The sequence below is a fragment of the Fistularia commersonii genome, chromosome 12, assembly GCF_037954325.1.
Source record: "Fistularia commersonii isolate RoL2024-O1a breed Wild chromosome 12, RoL_Fcom_v1.0, whole genome shotgun sequence".
Classification (NCBI taxonomy): domain Eukaryota; kingdom Metazoa; phylum Chordata; class Actinopteri; order Syngnathiformes; family Fistulariidae; genus Fistularia; species Fistularia commersonii.
The window spans coordinates 10654124-10680691 of NC_141295.1; the positions used below are offsets into that span (position 1 = coordinate 10654124).

The 26568-nt window shown below is 41.0% G+C and overlaps 3 protein-coding genes across 6 annotated transcripts in view; 1 reads left to right on the forward strand and 2 right to left on the reverse strand.

The window, feature by feature from the left end:
• Window positions 1-1108: 1108 nt before the first annotated feature.
• Window positions 1109-2154, reverse strand: LOC147228772 (retinal cone rhodopsin-sensitive cGMP 3',5'-cyclic phosphodiesterase subunit gamma-like). Its single transcript, XM_086156991.1, has 3 exons — window positions 1999-2154; window positions 1491-1612; window positions 1109-1368 (listed from the first exon to the last, which is right to left on the reverse strand). Exons 2-3 carry the CDS (start codon window positions 1598-1600, stop codon window positions 1251-1253), a joined length of 228 nt encoding a protein of 75 aa, XP_086013117.1. The 5' UTR covers window positions 1601-1612; window positions 1999-2154; the 3' UTR covers window positions 1109-1250.
• Window positions 2155-4131: 1977 nt separating this feature from the next.
• On the forward strand, window positions 4132-6590 carry LOC147228773 (retinal cone rhodopsin-sensitive cGMP 3',5'-cyclic phosphodiesterase subunit gamma-like). The gene is made up of 3 exons (XM_086156992.1): window positions 4132-4245; window positions 5737-5855; window positions 5945-6590. The coding sequence occupies exons 2-3, from the start codon at window positions 5746-5748 to the stop codon at window positions 6060-6062; spliced, it is 228 nt and encodes a 75-aa protein (XP_086013118.1). The 5' UTR covers window positions 4132-4245; window positions 5737-5745; the 3' UTR covers window positions 6063-6590.
• A 1453-nt stretch (window positions 6591-8043) lies between these two features.
• The window catches only part of rbfox2 (RNA binding fox-1 homolog 2), a 35204-nt gene continuing 16679 nt past the window's right edge, over window positions 8044-26568 (reverse strand). For 2 of the 4 annotated variants that reach the window (XM_086156995.1, XM_086156996.1), the window contains 11 exons: window positions 21916-22122; window positions 21026-21193; window positions 20534-20587; window positions 20329-20421; window positions 16330-16417; window positions 15157-15213; window positions 14906-15056; window positions 14292-14337; window positions 11540-11628; window positions 11322-11394; window positions 8044-10997 (listed from right to left, as the gene is read on the reverse strand). In XM_086156995.1, the coding sequence (XP_086013121.1) occupies window positions 10953-10997; window positions 11322-11394; window positions 11540-11628; window positions 14292-14337; window positions 14906-15056; window positions 15157-15213; window positions 16330-16417; window positions 20329-20421; window positions 20534-20587; window positions 21026-21193; window positions 21916-22122 (1071 nt within the window). In that variant the 3' untranslated portion in view covers window positions 8044-10952. Of the gene's footprint in view, window positions 10998-11321; window positions 11395-11539; window positions 11629-13855; window positions 13893-14291; window positions 14338-14905; window positions 15057-15156; window positions 15214-16329; window positions 16418-20328; window positions 20422-20533; window positions 20588-21025; window positions 21194-21915; window positions 22123-26568 lie in introns of all 4 variants that reach the window. The other 2 variants (XR_015106953.1, XM_086156994.1) reach the window with 2 other exon arrangements.

Consider the following 26568-nt stretch of genomic DNA (forward strand, 5'->3'; position numbering starts at 1 on the left):
CGAATCACCGGATTGTTTGAGTGAAGCCACGTGCACGTGTCGCCCAGAATGTGACCACAATTTGCAAACAACATGAAAGAATCACAGAGCTGGTTTCATGATCCAAAAAGTCAAAGAAAACAAGGACTCGACAATTAGAAAAGACCGTTTTTTCCTTTTTTTTTTAAAGGGAAAGAAACATGTAATAATCAGGGAAATTTTTTGAATACATTTCCAAACTAGTTTCTTCATGATGCAATGTAAGTAGTAGAAATTATGATGTATGTTTAAAGAAAGTGATTTGCATGCTTCATTGTAGGGCATTTGACTTTTTTTTCCTTGCAATTTTAAATTAGTTTTAATATATACATTTGATTTAGATATTCAAATTTAAAACATTTTTTCCCATATCTTTAATGTAAGTGAATGTGTGCTAATTTTGCTTTCCGAGCAATGACAATAAAGGTGTTCCTTCATTCATTCATTCATTCATTCATTATATGCTTCATTTTATATCTTAACTCACCAAAACTTGAGCTGTACTGTATCATTTTACGTTCTAGGATATTGGATATATTTCCTTTTTCACTGTTGAATTAAGAAAACTGAATATAACATGAACATTTTAATAAATTGCTAATATTGGACCTCAAAAATATTGATGGTTTGAGGAATATATTACAGAATATTAATTGAATGAATATTCAGAGTGCAGTTCTATATTATAAAAACAATAACCCAAAACATGATTTGTGTAAAATATTAACCTTTTATTGTTTCTGAATTTATAATTCCATTTTTCTACCGACAAATCAGACAATGATGATTTGTGAACAGTCCCCAAAAAATAAAATCTGGTTTGTTGTTAATAATAAAATAGACATCTGTGCAGGCTGAACAGGCAGCTTTGAGGAGAGGAGGTGTTGGTTCAAACCCTCTCACATATAAATTGAACTCTTGATTGATTATAACCGATATATGGACCAACCTGGGACCAGACCTGGCAACAACCCCAGAGGAGAGAGAAATATTTGGCAGGTAAAAGAGAAGGAGGGGAATAGAAGGAGAAGGAGTCAGCAATGATAGAAAAGAGTTAATGGAAAGGCGAGGGCAAATAAAGTGCATTCAATAGGAGCGAGAGCTTTTATTTCTACATGGATCTTCGTAATCTTCGTAAAAGGCTGCCTTGTCCCTTAGAGCGTGTTTGTTAGGATGTAGCAACACATTTGCGGTTTGATGGTGGCAAAGGGACGCAGGCAGAGGAAAGAGAACTAAACAATTCCATATTTTGCCAGGTCGCTGAGCTCCATGTCCCCGAAGGCTTCCCATGGGCAGATCACGGTGATGTCGTTGCCAAGACCCTCCATCCCGGGGATGTCTTCTCCGAATCTGAAGGGACGACGAAACACGAATGAGAATCAATTAAAATATTCCTCCCCCAGGGGATGTAATATATCCCAATAAATGGTGTCTGCATATCTTCCCTATGTGTACATTTGAATGCTTCTTACCCCTTCTGGCCAGGCTTGGGAGCCTTGCTCTTGAATGTCCTCATGGCCCTCTGCTTGAATTTGGGAGGCGCCCTCTTCTCGGCGGGAGCTGCGACGGCTACGTCTGCCATTTTTTCAAGTTGCTTGAAAAAGGAAAGGCATGGAGGAAGAAATAAAAATGATTGAATTAATTGAGTCACTTTCAGAGCATTTGATGAATACACTTCTCAGCTTCCATCAGTCAAATTTGTTAAACAAAGCTGCTTTTGCCTGCATGAATATCTGAGGTAGTTCAAATCCCTTCATAAAAGAGCTTTCCATTCCTATGTGATGCACAAGCTACACAAACCAAACGGGAAATCTCTTTTCAGCGCTCCTTCAGTCAAGGCACTCTGTAAAATCGAGCCATTATCTCGCCCCTTCTTGCTGTGAGAAACTCGCGGGAAACGTGCAATTGACCTAAGGCCCCGACTCCTGTAAAAGATGGTTAAAGTCTCTGATGTCTTTGAAAATTGCAGCATCATCTTACCTTTTTGTTGAGGATTCACAGCGTCAGGCTGAAGGTGTCTGGTGAGACTGCAGGCTTTCTCCTTGTTGCGTTCCTCCTTCGATCTATCTGGCCCTTTTAAGGCCCTGAGCTGCTAATCTCCTCAGACTTACATTCTGCCATTTCTTCAGTCTGCCAACTTGGCTCTGATCTGTTTACCAGCGTGGCTACAAATAGATGGATAATGAGATATAAATCTATCAATATGCAGACTGAGCTAAATTAAGGAGCTGGAGGGTTGTTTTGAGAATCTTGATTGTTAGTTATTTGTATTCCCACTGAGTTGATTCAAAAGAAATCTGCCAAAATGTACTTATTATTTCAATGGTAATAAATGACCAAGACACGAACAGAATTAACATCGGGATTGATTGCAGTATAAACATATAAATACTATCAGTAACTGTTGGTTACTATGTCTTATTTTGTGCTATTTTATTTTTTAAAAGTATATAAAGTCTCCTTTTTATGACAATGCCCTCACAAGCCTTGACAAGCAGCAATAAAAAGATCTTTAAAAATGTACCAAATATCTGATGAAGAATGAAATATGATATATGGGATATAAATCATGTGCTTAAATACCTGGTTTTGTTTGAAACTGAAAGAATTTTATATTTCATCGCTTTAAGAAAAAGATGTGAATTGCAGCACATGGAAAAATACTGAAAGCAAGGCTTGCACACACACACACACACACACACACACACACACACATACACACACACACACACATATATATATATACATGGAAAAATACTGAAAGCAAGGCTTGCACACACACACACACACACACACACATATATATATATATATATATATACACACACATACACACACACATGCACACACGCATGCGCGCACACACACACACACACACACACACGTATATATATATATATATATGTATATATGCATGTATATGTATATTTAGAGGACCCACCACTCCATCATTCTGCTTTTTTTGCATATTATGTACTGACTTGTTTGCACAAAACTGTAAAGAAACCTCTGATGCTAGTTTCTCTACATATACAGTATATTTATACATTTCAGTTTTTATGCCTTTAAACCTCTTTCACCTTATCACCTCAGAACTACTAAATTGTATCTGGGTGCACTTTATTGTTTAATGTTTATTGTGCGCTTCATTATTATTTTGTTAATTTTAGTCTTCTCGATTCCTCTGTGTGACTGGAACATGTGGAGAGAGTGACAATAAAACTGACTGACTGATTGACTTGAAACAAAAAATAAAAATAAAAGAAAATGCTTCTTTATAAATAAAGTATACAAATATAAAGAGTATATAAAAGTTTTATCTTCTTATTTACACACCAGGCAGGTGGCATGTACAGAACAGACGCCTTAAGCTGGATCTGGAACATGTGATGTAAGACCAAAGACACATGGGGCTCGATTTCGGTGACTGTTCACTTAGTGACTAATAAAGATCGCTTCGCGTTTCAGCTTTTAATCACCCCGTCCCCTCCCCTCCTCGTTGCCGTTTGAACTGAGGTGACACGGCAACAGCACTGAAATGGTAATGCTCTTCTATGAAAGAAAAAGGGAAAACAAATATATAGACATAAGTTCTAGAACTTGACACGAAATACTGAGTCCACACCGACAAGGAGTGGCAATTGAGTGCACCTCAAATGGAAAACCTCAATATCCAATGTGATTCTTTCATCAGTTACTAAACAATTAATAGATGCCAAAAGCTGAGGGGGTTGTGACAACCTTATGAGTTAGAGTGAAGATTTTTTTGGTCAAAATAATTCTTGAGAGTGAAATGTCACAGTGCACCGTTTTCAAAAGAAAGCCGGCAGATGCGATTTGCTCTGTCTGTCGATCAAATACTTTAAATTACCTGTAATGCTATCGTTTTACATCCAGAAAATAAATAAAAGTATTTATAGATTCAGGGGACAATGACGCATATTGTTCTGTTATTCCACAGAAGATCTTCTTGAGTCGTACTTAATTATGTAATGTCACGGGCATCTCCACCTGGCATGACAGTGGATGTTTGAGCCCCCTAATCTATTACAGGCCAATTAGAGGGCTGAGAACAAACCCGGGGGGGTGGAGGGTTATTATTGATGTTTACATCTTCAGGGGGATTAGCAGGGATGATATATAAGGAGACAGAAGGGCAGCAATGCAAAGACACAAGCTCACAAGAGTGATCTCAGCAAGAAGCCTTCAGTGCACCAGCAGAAGAAGGTAAGCTCTAGCTCTTTCCTACAACGCTAACTAGCTGTCTGTTCTGCCATTAAGGATGAACAGTTATAGCACAAATGCTCCTTGGGAACTTCGATAGTCAAGATTTAGAGTGTGCTTAAAAGTAGCCGTAATGGAGAAGATTTTTTTTACTTCACATCTTTTTCCATTTTCTTTCCAAAAACATAAGTGGTTGTTTTTCTTAACTTCAAATTATCATAATTTCCTTATTTGACTTTAAATTATGCATTTTAATCGTGTACAGGACCTTGACTGTTACCGCGATGTTTCTCCAGAAGTCATTTAATTCACTCATTTCTTTCTAAGACAAAAATGTCTTTACCACTTTAAAATATAATGACCGATACAAACCTATATAGGAATGTAAGATATACCTAAATGAAACTCTAAATTTGTTTTCTAGATGTTCACTTACTATAATTTTTTGACCCTTTAATAGGCATTTTGTGCTCATTATTTTCAAGGGTTTCATGATTGTTCCTCTATTGCTTGGGAATTTAGGTCAGCAGTATTTAAAAAATATATACAAATGTATATTAAAATAAACACAAACATGTGCATTGCAATTGTACCATCAGTTGATTCTGTTAAATGAAAGAGCATTTAAATAGGCAGAAAAGAAAATGAATAAGAAAAAGTTAATGGAGAAACCAGAGGTGCTTTCAGTTGGGTAAACATCTAAATATTCTCTCTATTTAAATGTGAAATCACCCTTTCCTAAATGTAGATCAGAAGGGAGGAAGAGAAACAGACATATCTTCAGACGATGAGAGTAACTGTGGGAATAAACCGTGAATAAACATAGTTTATTCAGTCAAATCACGACTGGCGTTAACTCCTAGTGCATTTTGGGTACGTGTTTGCGCAAAAAGGAAGATTGTAGGGTTTCATTGGCTCATCCTGACGGATGACTATTGTTTTCTGCCTTGGATGACTGTGAACCTATCCTTTAGAAACTTGCAAGAGAGGACAACCAGATTTTGAAAGCAGAATTTTCAAAAACCGTGCAAAATGAGATTAAATGGCCGAACCTCACGACCGATCGTCACCGTGGTTGTGTCCCGTTGGTGATGTGTCCGGCGAAGGTGAACAGAGCACCACTGCGCTCTTGGGAAATCAACTGGGATCAGAGTAGCACAGATTTAAAATGGCTCAGTTCAAAAATCTCCTTTAACTCAGGGTTTAAAATGCATCTTATGTGTGCTGCCCTCAGACTAATTATGGAATTAGGTGAACTTCCATCCTGCTCTCAAGATGTACTGTCATTACCTTAACCGAAGGATAATCTTTAAGCCAAGGTGTAAAAATAGTAAAAGCTGTTTGTGTAACAGGCTCTTGAGAGACTAAATGAAAGCTATGGTCTATAATTTGACCTAACCATCAGGTTATATCATCCAGGCGACGGGGGTGTCAGAGGAGGAACAGAGGGCGGATCTCGCATACCGGAACTCATTCCTGTGAATTGTTTTTCAGCAAATAACAATGGCAGACGCAGCAGTTGCAGCACCCGCCGACAAGAAGGCTCCTCCCAAGTTCAAGCAGAGGACTGCTCGCACCTTCAAGAGCAAGGCGCCCAAACCAGGCCAGAAAGGGTACGCTCCACTTTGAAGTTGCGACTCATCATCCCAACATTTAAGTATTGGCTTGTCAGATTGATCGTATGTGTTTATTTGTACTATAGTTTCGGAGACGACATCCCCGGCATGGAGGGCCTTGGCACAGACATCACCGTGGTTTGCCCATGGGAAGCCTTCGGTGACATGGAGCTCAGTGACCTGGCGAAATATGGAATTGTCTAGAAACAGTCTGATGTCTTCAATACAAATGTTACCCATCCTGGCAATTGATTTCCCCTGATCCCAGACCCCCAACCCCAACCCCCTACCTACCTAACATACCTGACCTGATGTCTGTTTGTTATTAGGGTCACACAGATTTGAGGAGAAACAATCGGGGGATTAAAATATGAAAACATTGGCAAATAACAACGTAACAGTTATATATTATAATTATATAATGATACCAGCTTTATTGAGATGCCCATGGTTCAAACTCCAAATCTGTATCGATTAAACCCCCACACGCCTTCGGTTTTTCATACTTTTACACTCATCCATGAAACACTTAACCAGACCCATCGTGAGTGGGTATGATCATTGTTTTTCAATCTTGCCCCCTCTGAAAACAGAAATTCCTTTTTGATGTACAGCTGCTAATGAAAAATACATATTTTTATTTTTATGACAAATAAATGTATATTTGTGCACACTTTCAGTGAAAATGGGAATCACGGTTGAGTAGAACTGTCAATAAATATTTCCCCCATGTATGCGTGTGGAGCACATTTCATGCCATGTGTTATTATATTATTTGAGAGCCAAAAAAAGATTACAGCATGAAAAATAACTACATGCCCTTTTTCTGATATAAAAAAATGAACTGAGAGATGACCTTCTAAAAATTCTTATCATCTTACGATAGTTATTATCCTAGGTTTATTACACCATAGTGACATTTGCACAATATATTCCTATTCTATTTCAACTAAGATATTATTATATTACAAATATGAATGTCAATAATTCTTCTTTTTTTGACCATTTTGTCTGCTGGGAAAAAAAAGCAAAATCCCATTCGAATGACTGCAGCCATATGCCAGATCCTTATTAACCCGCTTTTCAACACTGAAATAGGTGCTGCTGTTTGTTTGTTTTTTCTTATAATGAGTTGTGGTACCTTATTGTTTAGATGAATTGAATGATGATTCCATGATGACAATGATGATGACAATGATTCCAATAGACGAGCCAGATCTTGATCTGGAATGAGTCCATCAGAGAGACAGCACATGTTAGATGTTTTGGAGATAATGACAGACTGAGATGGTGTTGACATTTACAGAGGAGAGATAGTGAAGATCTGGGTAGAAGGATGCTGAGGTTGGAACTGTCAGGCAGAAGCCTAGAGGAAGACTGAAGAGGAGATTGGATGGATGGAGCGAAACCGGTTGTGACGTTTGTCCAGGTGTGGGAAGAGAATGCAGAGGTAAACAGAGGCAGGCGATTGGCTGTGGCGACTCCTGAGAAGACCAGTCGAAAGGAAAAGAAGAATAAATCAGGGTGGCATGCAGTGGATTACTACTTACAGCAAGTAGGCCACTTGTTCAATCCCAACAGGGGGGCTTACTATGTGGAGTCCTCACGTTATATCCTGCGAGATTGATCCAGTTTACTCCCAAAGTACAAAATACAGTGGTGGGCTCATTGGAGGCCCTAAATTGCTCAGATGTGTGAATGAGTGACTGATGGCGACCAGTCAAGGGTAAACCCTGCTTCTCACCCGGTTACAGTTGGGACAGGCTTTAGAAACCCCCGTGACCCCCGAGTGCACGATAACGAACAGATGATTCAAGTACAGAGTTTTAAAACTGTGAGGTCCTTATCCCAGCAATAACATAGTTTGCTTTAGGGTTTTTCAATTGTGTAATAGGTGGATCTATCAAGTGTCTCAGATGCCAATGATATCTTGTCAGGGCGTCTGAGAGTTAGGAGCGCCCATGTTTTCAAAATGTAATGTAACGTTATGTAAATATATGTAAAATATTGCAGTGAGTCACCGCAGTCCAAAAATATGATACTTACTCCAGTCCCTATCCCGGTCTTCTGGTGAATACGCTCACGATGAAGTGACTCAAACGGATTGCCCACTTGTAGGCCACGCTAAACCTCTTGCAGTCAATAAAGAAACAGACAGTAATAAAAAGAGTCTTGAAAAGCCTGATAGCAACAAAACATTTTTATATAAAACATTTTGTCAGGACATTCAATAACAAAAAAAACAAAAACAAAACAACAAAAAAACAACATAATGGCAGTCAAGAGGATAGGGCATGGCAGAGGAGAGGCATAATCATTGAAAAACCATAGCAACTGTGAAGACTAGCCACATACTTTACAGTAATACGGTGGCAAAAAAGACAGTGAAAAGAAAATGAAGCTCATGATCTTTGTCAGGCAGCCATTATTTTGTTTGTCTTATCTTTTATTTTATTTTTTTTGTTTTAGTTCGACTAGCGCTGTGCTCTTCATGATGCTAACGTCAAACTGCTAGCTGCCGTGTCGTTCTCCATGGAGTTCAGTGGTGAGTAGAGGAAGAAGAGCAAGAAGAGGAATGGACTCTGCCTCTGTGATGTCAAATATGAAAGACTCAATATTCATGCAAAACTATTTCTTAACTGGATAAGTATCTCTCATGCTGGTTTTTCCATGCCTTCAGTGGCTCCACATCAATGTATATTTCATAGCACTTTTTAAAAGTTTGGGAACTAAAATGTGCTGGAGACTGTTAGCATCTTTGGCTAGGTTACATTTTTTTTCTTTCCCCTCCTTGTCTAGAGCACATTCTAGGAATTTGTTAAAACATTTGAGCAACACATTTAATAAATCGAGAGAGAGAAACAAAAACAAACAAACAAAAACAACACATCTGTAGTTGTGAAATCATATAAGTTATAGAAACCTTTTCTGTCTGATTTTATACAAAACACGGAGTGTTTTTCTTAACCCCAACCGCCACATTGGAATATTAGCCTGTTTGAATGAGTGATAACACTTTCGGAAATGTAAGGAGCCTGCCTTTGCAAATAAAAGACGTATAAAGATCTGAAAAACACAAGCAACTAAGATATCATTGGTTTTTAAAAACCAAAAATGCTCAAGACCGATATTCATTCATTCCAAATGTCATTTGATAAACCATAGACACGGGGAAAAAAGGGAGAACCTCAACTTAACATGCGAAATTTAGTAGCACGATGAAATGCCGTGCTAGCTAGCTAGCTAGCTAGCAAGCCAATCCTTTATTTAACTAAAAAACAAAACAATAGCTCCAATGCTGGATTTAGTGTGAGGACAAAAAAGGTCTGGTAGTGTTAAATACCTTTTTCTACCCTTGTACAACTACGCAGGTATGGGAAATAAAACATATACTCGCACACACAAACGCTCACACACATGCGCTCACACACAAAATAAAAACAGAACTAAATTGAAATATTGAAATTCATCTTGCACCATATTTCCGACGACACATATCAGGGAAGAAAAATTACAAAAAGAAAAAAAAAACAACACAGCAATAGGATTACCTAGGATAGGTTATGATGATGATGATAATAACAAAGATAATATATTTAAACATGTCAGAAAAATGTGCTTTCTACAAATCTTTGGAACAAAAACAAAACAAAAAAAAGAAGACAAAAGCAGTATTTGGAAATATAGAATCCAACAGTATAGAAATATGCACAATAGTAAGGTGTTTTGCATTTAAATATTTTCCATTAAATCAAAAACTGAATCTCTTGCTCAGTAATTGCTGCATCTCGAAAACAATCACCTACTAAATCTTTTTTTTTTTTTTTTTTCAGGAAGACTCATTCAATGTTGGACTTGCTCTATAAAAGATGGAGCATGAGGGGAGAAACCAAACAAATAAGATCTTGCCATTGAAGTTTGGACGAATACTTGAACCCCGGGGTCGGGAGTGATGATCGGACGATTTAGTCAGGGTCAAAGTCTAATATCAGCTAAACGAGAGGATATTGTGGGTGTAGTGTCGGTCGCACACAGAATTATGTGAAATCCTTGGCTTTGCAAGGTCGACGTGAGTGCATTTTTTGGTGAAAAGATCACTATACAGATGCTCTAATTGCATTTTAACCCCAAGGTTCTTAGCGGAAACTATATTTCCCATAACAGCAATGGCTACCATGTAGCTGAGTTGAATAAAACCAAGACAATAATGAGACTAATAATGAGGATAATTACAATAATAAGAATAATTTGGTAACTTTTTCTCTAAACTAATTTTGTTGCATATCATAACGATTAAAGTTTAAAGGTTCACCATTTCCACATACTAAGAAAACTGGAGGTAAAGAACAGCTCTAATAATTCTGTCTCCCTCAGCTTCTGGATGGGATTTTTTAAGTTACTATCTGTCACAATGCCTCACCAGGCTGATTTGTTCAGTCTTTCTCCACCACAACAGTTAGAATGGAAATGCCATCATAACCATCCACCCACCTTCAGAGTTATAAAATCCATTAATTGATCTTTTTCGTTTGAGTGTCATTCGGGGTTCAGAGTGTTTTCGCGGTGCTCAACCAACGCACCTTCTTTTTCTTCCTTCCTACAGTAGTTATGTGTTTTGTGGACACCTTTGCTGCTTCATATCCCTGTCTTTTTGCTTAATGTTGAGAATGTCCCGGCAAACCGTCCTCCTCTCATTCTCGCACATAGAAAGTTGACAGCTGTTAAAATGTCCACATACAGCTTTTGGAAGAACATCTGGGCTCTATCCCGAGTCTTTTGCCGCTGGCTAATGAAGGAATAACAAGGGAGACTATAATACAGCCGTGCAATAGGGAACGTGACCATTTTACGTCCTTTTTTTTTTTTTTATGTGAAGGCCATCCATCAGTTTTTAATACAGCATTCCTCTATTTCTGTAGTAGCATATATAAGAAAACATGGGACAGCTCTGGGATGGAATCTGAAATATCTTTGTTGGGTGGGGGGTGGGGGGGAGTTCGTCTCCAAACTGGATGCAGTTCACCTCCATGACAACAGAGGGAGCTCTTTCGGAGTAACTGAATGAAGGAGGAGCTCCTAGGAAATGTAGTGTCTTTAGTACGGAGCAAATCTACTGTAGCCTCCCCTGTACAGCGTAGCCTGTGAAGCAAGGGGAAATTCAGAGAATACAACTTTGAGACCCCAACTCCTTCTAAAATGTGCTACTCAAATTTCCTTTCTGCAGAACTACATCCTTCAGACATGAATTTGCTTTATTTACTCAACTTTAACAACTGGTGTTATAAGTGTAACAAACTGTCCAATAGGTCAAAATAAAGTTTTTAATCTGCCCTTTAAAACCAACATGTAATCATTTCACAGGCATTAAAACTAAATGAACAAGCCGAATAGATGGAAAAACAACTGCAGAAGTTTTTTTCTTTTTCTTGTGAAGGGCAATTCCATTGTAAATAACTTTCTTACCATGGCTCCAACACCATAGGCAGCAGGGGCGAGTGCAGCGTGGTAGGGGTCAGCCGTATAAACCCGTCCGTAGCTGTCGGAAAATCCAATGCATGAAACAAGAGCAATCAGTCAATTGTGCAAAAAATGCATCTGTACGATGAAGGAATGCATGATCATTGATTTTGAGACCTACTTTCTGCAACAACAAGCATCTCACATCATTTGCGTCCACCCACCTGTCACTGTAAGCGGCCGCTGCAGCCGCTGCCGCTGCGGGAGTGGCTACCGCGGCGGGCTGGGCGTAGCGATACGCTGCGTAGCCGCCCTGTAAGGAAGAGGTGAGGCAGAAAGAGAAAACGGAGGACAGCGAGAAGGATGGGAGCAGAGTAAGTGATGGGAGGATATAGAACGGGGATGCAGAGGAGTGGGATGCGGGACAGGGTAAAAAGGAAGGGTAAATTCTCATTAAATTCTTGGTGTTTCCTCTACACACTAGCAGACTAGTAGTGAGTCTAAAAGGGTTACATTGTAAGAAATACTGCTGAGAAGAGAGCGAAAGATTAACAAGCAGACAGTCAGCAAAACTGGCTAATCTGGTGCAGTACGGCATTCACAAGGACGCAGCTCAGGCTCGGTGTGGGTCTCTCCCTCCATGACTAACCCAGAAAAGGTGTCTTAAATCGTACGTTTTCAGTTTGCGTGTTTGCATTGTTCCCCAGGTGTTGTATATTTCCCACTGTGAGTTGGACACAGAGGAAGAGAGTCGATACCCGCAACTTGTGCCCCACCCCAGTTCTGACCAAAAACACAGTTCAAGAAAAGGGAAGGGGTGGCAAGATGATTGCGTCATTATTCATGTTGGATGGACAGCTGATGAACGGACACAATAAAACTAGAGGTGTAGAAAGACAGTCAGCCAGTTGGATTAAAAAAGGGGAGGGGGGGCACGCACACGCGCTCACATGGCCGGCGACCAATCATAAGACACAGCATGCTTTTCCCAAAACTCTGAATGTACAGTGTATTAGACCAAACATCCCCTACGAAAAACACACACTGCTGCATTCTACCCTAAAAAAAGATCAGTCACGACCAAGTCCCCGCATTCAGGACCACACAGTTGCTGCTGTGGGAGGAAGACTGGACAGGGGAGGAAGGGGAAGAAGAGGGAGCGTTGGAGGTGAAGAAGGGAAGAAATGTACAGAAGGAGGGAAAGGATGATGTGCTAAAGAGCCGAGAAATAAGCAAAGGAAGAAGGAGCTCGAGAGACAGTTGAGAAGGTAGGATGATAGATATAGCTGGAGGAAAGAAAGTCAGACTGATAACAAGGTGAAGAAAAAATGTTGGAAGGAAACAGGAAGGACGGGGGAGGGGGGAGTCAGCCTGGTAAGTATGTCCGCATGCCGACACTGATTTGAGTTAGCATGCCACAGGTGAAACGGGTAGGGAGACTCCAGGAAGGGGTCAGAAAGAAACTGCTGGCCGAGTTCACTTTTTATTCTGATACAATGTCTCAATTTTCACATGTGATGTTCTTGGCTCGTCTTTAAATTGTTGCATTTTTGCAGGGCATATTTATCGTATCGCAAACCAGCAAAGGTCGCCATTCGAAAATATTTCGGTTTTTTTGTAAAATATAATAATGTTTGTCAATAATTTTTATTTTCCGTGTGTTTTAACAAAAGATACGAGTGAGGAAACCGTCAAGACATTAAATCTCCTGACTCGGAAAATACAAACATCTTTTTCTTCTTACACAATTACACTTGGAAAGTTTTTTTTAAGTTTGGAGATATTATCGTGTGAGTCACAAAAGACAGATGAGAGTTGTGAAATGAATTCCACAAATCAAATGCAATTTGAAAAGGAATTTTAAATAGCTGTTTCTGCCTTTGTACACTTTAGGTTACCTCCAGGGGGTTTGCATGGGGGAGTGGAGGGTGGGGTGGGGGGTTCACAGTTTATCTTTAGGGTCAGAGGTTTGAAAGACTTGGGAAATCCTACTCTTTTGAGATACATAAAAAAAAATGTTGATTTCATTGGTTTGTTTAATTGTACCTGTAACATCAAGAAAAATAATGAAAATAGTGCACTCAAACCAAAAAGTATTCTAATGTGGGGTATTAAAAGTCTGGTATCTGAGTGAGCAAAACGTACAACCAAAAACTATTTTCAAAGAATGGATAATAGTTAATGATAAAATATATATATAGTTTGGCGAACTGTGAAAAACCTATGCATTTGTCTGCATGTATCAAAACGGAATTATGTGCTTCAAACTTTTCCCCGTTTAAATCAAATCCACTTTTGTTTGTCTACCCCTCCAGCAAATGTATTGTGTGTGCATGATTTATTTTAAATACATACAGAATAAAAAAAAATAAAAAATGTTTCTCCCCCTTCCGCAACTCCACCCTTGTCAGAATCCAGTGAGTTAGTAGAAGACAGAGAAGGCATTTCAATCTCAGATGGTCAATAATGTCTAGCAGCACGCAGTCATTGGAGACGAGTAGGATGCACACTGGCTCTCACACAGAGTGTGTAAACCCTACCTGAGGCAATCTGCCACTAATGTCCTGAAACACTAGTCTACAGAGAGAACAGAAACAGCTATTGTCAACCTGGTCACACACGCACACACACACACGCACACCATTTCACATACAGACACACACTCATAATCACATAGGTACAAACTCGCAAATGCACTGACAAACCCCTTGAGAAGCGTACTAATGGAAAGATGTTGATAAACTGAGTGCCCATTTGAGGGAAAGTTTTAAGGGCTGCGCAATGTGTCCGTTTTGAGAGTGTGATGGGTTTATTTAACGTAGAGTGAGAGTCTGGTGAGAAATGTATATTTGCGATGGATTGCACGTCAAAGTACACGTCTCTACGGGTTTGGTCCATGCCATTTCACACTTGAAAAACCCGGCAAAGAGGGTGAAAAGAGGGGTGAGGCAGTAGAGGAGAGAGAGGTATACTTACATAGAGATCAGCAGCACCGTAAAAACCATCCTGATAGGCCATCACACTGAGAGCGGGAGAGAAACAAGATAGCGAGGAAAATAGGAGAAGAAGAGGGGATAGGAGAATGGTGGTGGAGCGTCGAGACCAAAAAATAATGGTGTGATGCGCCACCGTGTGGGCATTGCAGAGGAGGACAAGAGTGAAAGAGGTGAGAAAATGGTGCAACACAGATAGTGAAAGAGAGAAAAGAAAGGAGGGTGAGATTATTACACACCGTGCAACATGCAAGAAAAAAAAAAATACCACCTCGTTGTATTGAAAATGAACTGATTGTAAGAGTGATACTACTGTTACCTCTGCGAAAATCCATTTCAAAATTAAATCAATTTCTCAGTTTGGAGATACAAGGAAATGGTATTTCAGCTTAGCAAAAACCTCATCATTTTGAAGAAAATAATTTAGACACACAGCAGTCGATTATCGTTAATAACTATTTTCTATAGCTACATTTGAGTGCATGCATGTCGAAGGACGTGCCAATACGTGAGTGTGTCTCCGCTCGCTGCATTCGGTGGCAGATTAAGGTAGTAGTTATAAAAATTTTGCGTGTGTGTGTGTGTGTGTGTGCTTACCCCGGGTAGGCTGGGATGGCAGGTTGTGGCACGGCTGCCCTGACTGCACTGTAGACGGGCCTGGCCCGACCTCGGAGATGAGCTCCGCGAAAGGTCGCGGCGGTGGTGGCAGCTGCCGCCGCCGCTGCCGCCGGGTAAGGAAATCCAGGAACTAAGAGAAGGAGGAAAAAAAGGACCAGGTAAGGAAATTTCAACCTCTTATTCATTGTCAAAACGGCAAAATGTTTGCATGGGTGGACTTTATGCATTACCTGTGTAGAGTTCAGGGCTGTACATCGCTCCGACCACTGGACTCAACTTCCATCCGGCTATGGAAAAGAAAGGTAAATATATTTGAAATAAATGCTAAAAAAGATGAATAATGCATGCATGCATGATACAAGCAATATTCAGGCTTTCACATGAACCCCCAGTAGCCCCAATGGTCTACTTAGTGCTTTGCATGGCTGCTCTGCCGGCATCACTGAGTGTGTGCGTGCGTGTGTGTGTGTGTGTGTGTGTGTGAATGGGTGAATACAGTGTAAAGCCTTTTGACACTCTAAGGTGATGAAAATGCTTACAGCAGAGATCATCAACCATTTGAAGTAGAGCTGGTAAATGATTCAATAGGTCTGACATCCTTCCGAGCCATGAAGAAATATACAAAATATACAAATTTAAAATTGATAATCCTGCATTTCTTTTGTGCAATTTATTCTTAGCTCACCTCAGTGAGAGAATATATACAGATTACATACGGTTCGTTATTTGAGACTTTAGCAGCAATATAATTTATGCCTTGTTGACATCACTGAAGCTACTCCATGAGCCTTTCTCGCTTTCTCCTCACAGCAAGAAGGACCTTGGTTCGATTCCAACAGGGGGGCTTTCAGTGTGTTTGCATGTTCTGCCTGTGTCTGCGTGGGTTTCTTCCCACAGTCCAAAAAACATGCAGGTGGTCCACTGGGGACCATAAAATGCCCATGTGTGTGAATGAGAGTGAATTGTTGTATGTCTATATGGCCCGATTGTTTGGTGACTGGTTCAGAGTGTTTCCCCTGTCCAATGACAGCTGGGATAGGCTCCAGCAGCCCCCCCAAAATCCTGAGTGCAGGATAAGGGGTACACATAGTGAATAAAAGACTGAATGCATATATTAAACACTCGATAAAGGAGACCACATGTTAAGATTTCATAGTCAACAAGTTATGTGGAATCCATAGATAAATCCAATTTTTATCTTTGCTTATTTGCGTGTATACACAGTCAAACCTGGGCTACACATGTACGGCCACAGTCAAACTATAAACCCGACACAATCTCTCATAACAAGATGAAGCCGCGCATTTCCGAACGGCGTGCCGGTGCCATTCTCTCCTGTTTCAGGCGCAGTCGAGCAGCTACTGAATGGATACTTATTGACGGGGTGTATAAGGAGGTAATACCATATGGTAAAGCAGCCAGGCTCTCTCCGTTAGAGTACGGGGTGGTAATCTTCTTGTTGGTCATCACTCTGGCTGTGGCATTATTGACCTGGACATGAGAGGAGGCGTCAGAGGACTATTTCAACCCAGAGCGGGATAGAACAAAAATGATGGAGCATCCAGTCACATAAAAGTTGGTGTTATGTGCGTTCACTAACTGAGACACATTGGGGGGGAAAATACGATTTGAATTTTTTTCATATTCAATTTATGCATTGACTTTGAGGTGTCACTGTTCTCTAATCTATGGGAGAGGTTAATTCTGTTGATGAGCAGCGATGGTATTTGACACATGCGATTCTTTTGAAGGAGAGAGACATCGAAACGAGGATCCTCGTGAGTAGTCAGGCAGTTTTTTTTTCTTTTCTTTTTTTTTGCAAATTAACAATGCAACCATCGGCACACAGAACAAAGAAAACAATAAAATACTTCAGAACTACGGCATTCAAAAAGAAAATCCAAGACAATAATTTAGCTACCTTTGAAAAAAAGGAGGGAAAAATAAGGTGAATTAAGCGGCATAGTCATCATTTCAAGACAATGCAAAAAGAAAAAAAAAAAAACATCAGTCAAAGAGTTCATACACAAATTACACACAGCCAATCACAGCGCCTCACATCACCAGAGGTGAGCTGAACTAGCCAATCAGCAAGCTTCATAGGCAGCAAGAGAGCAATCAAAAATTTGGCAGCCCTCCCGATCAAATACACATCGTACAGAGAGAGGAGGAAGGGGGAGGGACGGATACCGACAGAGAGAAGACAGAAATATGGAGGGATGCAGGAGGAGGAGGAGGAGGAGCCAGTCCACATGAAAAGACACGGAACACATACATGATGTGGAGAAGAAAGAGACAGGGAGAGTGAACAATCCATCCAAATGTGCATCTCTAATGGACAAACGGGAACGACAAGATGCGCCACACACGTAAAAAAAAACCAAAAAAAAACGTCGGATCGTTTTACCTATGTCGGCTCTGAGTGTTCATAAGCAGTAATAGAGAAATCATAAAATGAAGAAAGAATGAATACAGAGGTCGATAGAGAGAGAGAAGTCCAGATAAAGACCTAGAGGATGGGGGATGCAAATATCATTCCTCAAAAAAAAAAAAAAATGTAAATCATACCGTGGTTGTGAAACACTGCTAGGTCATTCCAGGTCAGTGTCACACACCAGAAAGACCTCCAAGCACACGACCACCAAAACACACCATCAGAACCAAACTAAAGTAAAACAATGACACCCTTTGTTCAGAAGACCGAAACGTTGAAAAGCTGCCGTTATCGTCTAATCGTTGGCCGATAAGTCAATGGATCGCGATTTAAAATATCATAAAAGTCAGTGTCAATAACGTAGGGTGCGCGTTTGACATGTTGACCATTGAAACGTTAAGTCTAACAACCGTACGTCAACATCTGAGGGTCGTAAGTACTATCATCCTCTCTCCGGTAAAGCTAACAAAGCACTCATGCTCCAGCATGCTGTCCCACTAAGGTGAAAAAAAAGAAGAAATGCAGCTACTGGCTGGTACACGACACAGAGATGACATAAGTACTAAATGGCGTCGCACAGATGACGAGATAGAGTACACCATGCAGGATACAGCTCTGGAATTAAATGCTTAATGCAGTTAGAGAGGTGATTGAAATGAATGCATAAGAAGTGGTAGTCATAGTTGTTGCACTTGCAGGTAGATGCAGTACATTCAGTTATATAGGTGACCTTTATAATGCCATGCGTTCAATTGCTAATCTCGAAATCGTTTCATTCACCACCTCCCCAATCAATCACAGGATTAGCCAATCAGATTCTGTCGATCGGTCAATTGGGCCTCCTTCAGTAAAGGACTGTCATTTTTTTTTCTTATTTTTTATTTTCTATTTTGGTGTTGGGTGCATTTTATTTCATTTGGACGGATGGGGTAGGGGGAGGGGTCATTCAAAGACGATGCCATATGTACACAACTTACCGTTGCTGGGGAAACGGCGTGAGGACACGCGAGCAGTTACCGTGGAGACTGACAACAACAACATACAAAAATCATCAGGGAAATAGAGAAAATATATGTAAGAAAGAAATGATGAACCAAAGAGTAAAACATAAACAAAATGAGGTAATGAAAGGCAACCCCCACCCTGTGGCACAGAGACAGCCATGTAACTGGTCACGTGGTCATTAATCGACCTACATCAGCCACTTGACACCAACCCTAACCTCTAGAGGTTACCCATTACAAACAGATTTTTTTAATTAAAAGAAAGAGCAAAAAAAATGAGAAAAAAAAGAAAAAGGAAAATTAAAGTGGGGAGGGAAAACTACCTCATTATATTCAAACCCCTGATATATTAATCAACGAACAATCAAGCTTAATTCTGCTGTGCAGCGTTCTGGCTAGCTGACTACATCACAGGACAGAAACATGTAGAGAGATATGGGGTGGGATGACAGCAGAGGAGGGTCACAAATGCAAATGCATGTGGGGATACACACACACACATGCGCGCACACACGCACACACACACACACACACACACACACACACACACACACACACACACACACACACACACACACACACACACACACACACACATACATACAGTCACACGCACACACTGGAATAGACAGACAGACAGACTGGCCAGATGACAAAGAGTGGAGATAGATGGAGGAGAACCCAAGAAAAAAGGAGAAGAGAGGAGAAGAGACGACAGCGATCTATTGCATTCCCATCACTTGTTCATTCTCTCTCTGCCCTCTATTTTTTTCAGTTCCGCGCACCGAAACAGAGGCAGAGAGAGAAAGCAGAGCATTCGAGACCATGCAGAGGAGCTTCGGAGGCGAGTTTAAGAAAAAAAAAAAAAAATCAAAACAAGGTGATTGATTCCAAATCAAGTGCCGAAGCAAATGGCGAAAAGCGTGGCGTGTTTTTTGATCTCCGGAGCCATTTGCAACTGAAATCCAAACTCATGCTGACAAAAAAAAAAAAAAAAAAAGGATGTCACAAACAAAATGCACTTCCATGAGACCTGGTGTTATGTTTCAAGGGACGGTTGATGCAAGCGTGTGGTTTTACAATCATCCATATTTATTTTTTCATATTTATTTTAAACTATCTGTCCTGCGCATTTGAAAGCAAACAAGTCCACTTTTTTTTTTTTGAAGCATCAGAAATGACACCACACCTCTCACGGCAGTCTCATTAGCCACTGCCCCGTCATGCATGAATCTCTTAACACGTCAAACAGAACATCTGCCAGGGGGGGCACCTAAGTGTTATTAGGTGAATGAGTAAGACAACATCGGACCTTATGATCCATCCATGCAATACGGGGAGGCCTCGAACACCAGCAGGCACTATTATCAGAAAATAACAGAAGCTATTAGCCGTCGTTCCCGTTGTAAAGTCAACCACGAACCAAAATCGGCCACTTATTATGATCATGGAAGAAGTGATGGCGGTGATTTAAAAAAAACAAAAGTGCAAGAGAAAAATACAGATCCTCCATGCTGTGACAGAAGCAGTGTCGGCGTCCACGTCGCGGTGACATCTCCCCGGCCATGCCTTTTTTTTTTTTGCGTTGCCACTTCACCCAGCATGCTTTGCAAACCACACAGCTTTAAGATTAAGTGCAACGGACAGCCCACGACATCAACAACAGGGGACGACGTCAGCGTAGACATCGACAGGAAGTGTCAACATACAACGTCTTGTGTGTGTGTGTGTGTGAGAGTGTGTGTGTGTGTGTGTGTGCAGGGCGACGCTGCACCATGCTATAGTAAAAGCCAGAGAGGTTAGAATCGAGCACGCACAGCCACCAAAGAATCTCGTCTTGGAGCAGAGAGGATCGAAATAAAACTCATTCTCATCGTTGGACATGAAGGGAAAACAAAAAGGAGAAAATGGTCACTGCTTCAAAATAAAGAAGGAGGGCAGGAGGGGGGGGGGGGTTAAGTTACCTCGATTTTACGTCCTTCCACAAGTGTACCGTGAAGCTTCTCTCTCGCTCTCTCAGCGTCTGCGCTGGATTCGAACGTCACAAAACCGAAGCCCTGCAGAGGAGGAGGATGATGGGGGGGGGGGGAAACAACGGCCTTCTAAGCTTTCATCGAGGTCTTCACGTTGGAAGGTTATGGAAAAAAAAAAACATTGTCGCTGCCCTACCTTGGAACCCCTCTCATTGAAAATGATCTCCACGTCGAGGATTTTGCCGAATTGCTGTAGAGGGAAACGGACAAGTGCATGAGTCAAGTCTCCTCGCGTCGCCACAGGGGGTCAGCAATGCTCAAAACACATCCTTCTTTTTTTTTTTTTTTTTTTTCCTACCCTCTGCGGCACATTCCACTGTTATTCCTTTTCACAAAACAGTCCAGCTAAAAGCCGCATTTCCCGCCACCACCACCACCCTCCCTCACTGACAGATTAGGTTTTATTCAATTGTTAGAAATGCAAAAAAAAAAAAAAGAATAAAAAAATAAGGAACGGGAACTGACTTCAGGTGAAATGCAGTTAGTAGATATATATAAAAAAAAAAAAAAGTCTGAAAATGACAAATGAGGTAATGGAGAAGCCAAACGGTTTCAGCTTGCAGTTAATCCAAAGATGCCCTCCTGGGTTAGTGTTTTCAAAAGAGGTTGAATAAATAGGCCCGCATACCCCAAACATCTGCCGAAGGTCAGGGTCTCGAAAGCGGAAAGGGATGTTGGACACATGGAGGCGTTTGGGCGTCCCTTTGGAATCGGAGTCATCTCCGATACTGCCTCCGCCGCCCCCTCCTCCCGAGCCAACCCCTGACTGGCCATCAATCTGAGAGGAGCCGTCAGACTGCAGGGAGAGACAGGAGGAATCCAATGAGCGACGTCTTATTAATACGGAATACACAACCGGGTCAAATGTTTTTCAAAAAGAATTTTGAGCCGCCTGCATACGGATAAGGCCGGATATAATGAGGTTGGGGGAATTGATGGTTTCAAGAGTGCTAATAAAGACAGTATAGACTGGTAATAACATGGCTGGTACCTGGAGCCGAAAGGTTAATATCAATGTCTATGGCCTTTTATGATCTTCTTGAGGCTACGGAATTTTTTTTTAATGAACCCTTTTGGACCCTTTTTAAATTGTGGGTCACACATAAAAAGGCAGGTCAAATAATGGTATTTTTAACGGATTAGAAAACCTCGCCGGCTTTTAGTAAATCTGGAGTTTTCATGACGAACAACAAATCGATATTGTAATATTCCCTTTCCGTCTTTTCACCGGAGCCACACCCGAGTGAATACCTCACTTTTTTTGCCGATTAATCATAGACAATCCATCCATGTGTATACAAGTGTATTTTTACAATTAAATAGCCACTTTTAGAGCACCTTTCACATATTAAAACATGCATTAACCAGTTTGATCTTCTAATCGAATAAGACTAGTGCATTGCATCGGCAAGCAAACATCACATAATTCCATATTATACAATTTAACTTCACTTTCTTTGTATCATCTTGAAGAGAAGACATGATGTGGGCAGCGCAGAGGAAGCGCCTGGAACTCACTTGAGCGCTGAGGCTGTTGGCGGCGTTGGCGACGCTGTTCGCCGCTCCGCCAGCTTCCACGGGGCCCTGGACCGCCCCCGCTGCGTACAGGCTGCCCCCGTAATCCAGGGCAAGGCCGTTCTGGGGTGGCGGCGGCGGAGGTGGGGGGAACGCGGAGAAAGGTGGAGGCACGAGGCTCTCCTGACCGCCAGCGCTATCCTGAGAACCCTGTCGGAGGACAGAGAGGAAGAGGAGGGGGCGACTAAGTCAACGGGATTTCCTGGGGCTTTAGAACAAAAAGTCATAAAAAAACTGCTTCTGTATTCCAGCTTTTTTATAATTGTGTGTGTGTAAATATGCATGCGTGTGTGTGTGTGTGTGCCCCCACCTCCCCCATTAAATATTCACAGAAGCCACATCCATTATTGAGGGTCAGATACCCCCATGTTCGGTGTTATACAATGGTGGTTGCCTAACGCCTGCACACACACTCACAAACTCCTCTGCATACAAACCACCTTTGACACGCGGACGCCCACGCGCATAAAAATCCTCGCAACAGAGACCAACTGTTTGTAAGGAAGCCTGCTCCTGGAGTTTTCTGTGCACATTATTATCCCGGAGATCGCTCGTGTGAGTTATCAAGTGTCTGAGAGAAAGAGGAAGATACAGGCACCTGCAAACACAATGCGGGCAATAATAAACACACATTCCCTGCTGGTGGCGGCTGCGGGGGCACGGATACCCTAAATGGTAACATCTGAGAGTGTGCGGAGAGACAGCGGAGACGGGAGAGAGAAGCGCGGAGAGAAGTGGAAAGCGATGAGTGATAGGAGAGGTATGGCCCGCGTCTGATCTAAAGCGGTATATAAAGATAAACCGACCATCAATGTCTCTTGCGTCTATTTATAACGTCAAATCCGTGCCGGGCGAGGAATCGCTGCATTGAGAAAACACTGGGGATGTTATTTGTTTCCTTGTTTGTTGTTTTACGATCGTTTATTGCATTGTTTATCGTATATGCAATCGCAATGTCGGTGCGTTAACTTTACAACCTGCGACTATTTGACACTTTGCAGACAAGACTGCGGGTTTTGCTATCTTTTACAAAGAAATGATACGCTCTGCCTCCAGACCCTCGACACCACCAAAAACACTCCTTTAACAAACAGATATGGAGGTAACTTGTTATTTACATCTACTGTAAATAAGTGTCGCTCTTTTGATCTACTGACTCCTTATTCGTCTATTTGCTTTTCAATTCCATTTTTGTATTGTTGGGATGACAAAATAAACTACAGTGAAGAAGTAAATAACACCAGGCCATAAATAAATCAGCCGTGTAAGACCGGGGCTTATTATCATCCCTGTGATCGCTATGGATTTCAAATCCCCACGAATATAACATACAAGTGAGGGTGTGAAAGAAAAAAAACAACAACATGTTGGCATTCTATTACAATGTTATAAATGGCAACATCAAGTATCAAGTATCAAGCAACTATACATACAGTACAAATAACAATTTCTGTGTTGTAGACTGAGACAGCTTTTGTGGACAGCAAAAGAAATTACAGTAAGCAACTGTAGACATTATCACATAATTTCAATATTCAAGATTTAAGAAACAAAGTGTTTATTGTCACATGATCAGTGAAGAAACATGTTTCCCTGTACAGTGAAATGTCTACATTGCTGTCTAAAGTGCATTTGGATATTCGTGGAAACACAGTAAATTAGAATGCTGTAGCTATTATCATAATTTATTCATTGTGATTATTGCACATTCTATGGCAAACCAATCATATATAAACAAATACTAAGAAATTTCCATAAAACAGACCAGCTATTAGTCATGATATTCTCTGTGGATTTGATTTATACGGGCAGAGTGTTAAGCTATAAATATTGCACTCCTCTCTTTCTTCTCTTATGTGTAATTACCACAATCCTCCTGAATACAATTATTTATAGTTCTGGGTCTGATAATTGTGAAAATAGTACTGAGGCTTTAGAACTGTATTTATGGAAGTAACATTCAGATTAATGTACCATCCCCCAAAACGTATCACCTCTAAAAAGACTACATGCTTATTAGACATCTGGCTACCACAAATATCTGCCCATGTGTGTGTGTGTGTGTGTGTGTGTGTGTGTGTATGCACATGTGTACTTTCGAGTGACAGGCTACTGCAATGCCCATCTGATTTGCACAATAGAACTCTGTCCCTTTGGGAGTGATAAATGTGTGTGGGAGGGTTAGTATGTGTGCGTGAGTGTATGTGTGTGAGTGTGTGTGTGTGTGTGCCATCTGTCTCCCTGCTTTTGACCTTTCCTAGTGACACACCTGTGACATGGATCACAGGCCCCTTGATTCAGAGGCGAACTATGGGATGCAAACATTCGCAGAGGATCATACTGATAAAATGACATGAGGAGCAGACAGTGGAGTCTCAAACCAAGTGTTGTTGTTCAGTTAACTCGAAAATAAATAATGTAGATAAACCAAGGGGGCAAACAACAGTCCACACAATGGTATTAGCATGAATATACAGGATATTTATCAGCTATATCAGTATACAATTCATAAGTATTATGGATTTGTTATTACAAAAACATTACATTGTTAGAAAGCATCCGCTGTAGTGTGACTGGGACAAGATTCTATGAGTCATTATAATTAATGGGAGATGAAAAGGGAGGAGCGACATAGAAATGATAAAAAAAAAACATAATGATGCTGTGGTGCTACAAAAAAAAAAAAAATCAAAGGGTAGAATTATTACAATTTTGACAGTCGCGTTACTAAACACACACGCGTGCTCTATTACGCCTGTAGGATAGCTTACAAACCGCAATACTTTATCACATGAAAATAGGGTGCATTTTTTAACTTTCCTATGTAATTACGACTCCTGTCATTTTAAATTTGCTACTTGCCATAAATGCAAATAAAAAAACATAACTATCGTTATATCCCATATTACTATGAGTACTTGTGCTTTCTTTAATTTTCAAAGGCGTAATGACACTTGGAGATTATTCAAGTAATGCAAACATGTATTTCCTTGGAATCTGTTAAATTTTTTGTAAAAAAAAAACCAAAACAGTCTTTCGATTAACCAGATAGCTAGCTGTTTTTTTCTCTGCGTCAGTTGGAGCAAAGGAGCGATGCGGAGCAGATCCGGGTGGTCGAATTCTTAGTAAGCAATTCGTTGAGTTTTCAGTCATTATTCACAAATTACCCTAAATATGTCTATCATTAATCTAAATGGCGCCCCTCTTCACCCTTGGCCGCCAAAAACCCCCCGAAAGCTCACGCTCGGTGCTCAGAATTCGAGTGACTGCCAGATTATTAACCGTAGCGTATTTTATTTTCATTCACTGTTTTGGGGGGCGAGCAGCTGCTGCCGGCTCATTAAAACCCTGCAGCTGCGTGAACCTCTTCCAATCCTATGCGTGCCCAAATTAAGATTTTGCTTATTGATAACATCCCTCACATTCCGCGGCCGTCTTGTCCCGCGCAGAGAGCAGCTTCCCTCTCGCCGTGTGAGTTATTGGACAATTTGTTCCTATAATTTTCAATTAATACTGTGAGGGTTCTTGTGACATAGTACCACGATGGAAGGATGAAGCCAAAGCTGCTATAAACACCTTTCGGTTCCGATGCTCCAAGTTTATCCAAACATCTTCTTTTTTTTCCCATTTTAGTCCTCATTGTGATTTAATATTTTGCTATATCTGATATGCATTGCTTCGACAAGAACCTAAAAAGGGCATGATAATGTCTATATTCATCATACGAACAGTTCTCTGTGATATAGCGAGCCCGAGCTTTCATTTACACCCAATCTGACACGCCATTGTGCTTTTTAAATTCAGACGCTTTTAGCTGGATGAAAGAAAACACACCCGCAAAATGATACCATACGTGACCTCAGCTTGGATTAAAGGCTTTTGGTGTGTGTGAAAATTATAGCGGGTGGGAAAAGTCAACCCAGATCACCAGGTAAGAGCTAACTGAGGAGGCGGCCGGGCTTGACTGTAGACCTGTTGCCGTGTCACGTTCGAAAGAGAAAGCCTATCACGTGGCTCGGGATAAAGTGCTCGAGTGTGAAGGCATAAAACGGAACGATAGACAGGAAGCAACAAGGGTGTGTGCACACATGAAAATTTATTCTTGGACAGCTTCAAAAATTGCATGTGGCTTTTGCTTTTTCAAACCCTACCGGAGTGGAGCAACTTCATGGATCGGGAGTTTGATGTAGACACCTGTGCCTCCGAAATAACCATGCTATTTTTAGGTAACTTTTCATTGTCGTCACATCAGCGCTTCCATTTAGAATATCTGTATTGAGGGAGAGCCAGGCTGTTGCAATGAGTGACGGGTCATAATTGTGCTTGTCTGTTTGTCATACGGTAATAGTTAAATATCAAACTTGACTTGACTCTCATTCATTCAGTCATTATCTATACAGCTTGTCCTGGAACAAGGGTAGTGGGAGTCCAAGGAGCCGATCCCAGCTGTCACTGGGTGAAAGGCAAAGTTCACCATGGACTGGTTGCCAGTCCATTACAGGGCAACATATATATATTCAGCAGGAGTGCTGAATAGCACACAAAAATATCGTGGTGCGGCCTGGTGGTGCATTGGCTAGCGCTTCGGCCTCACAG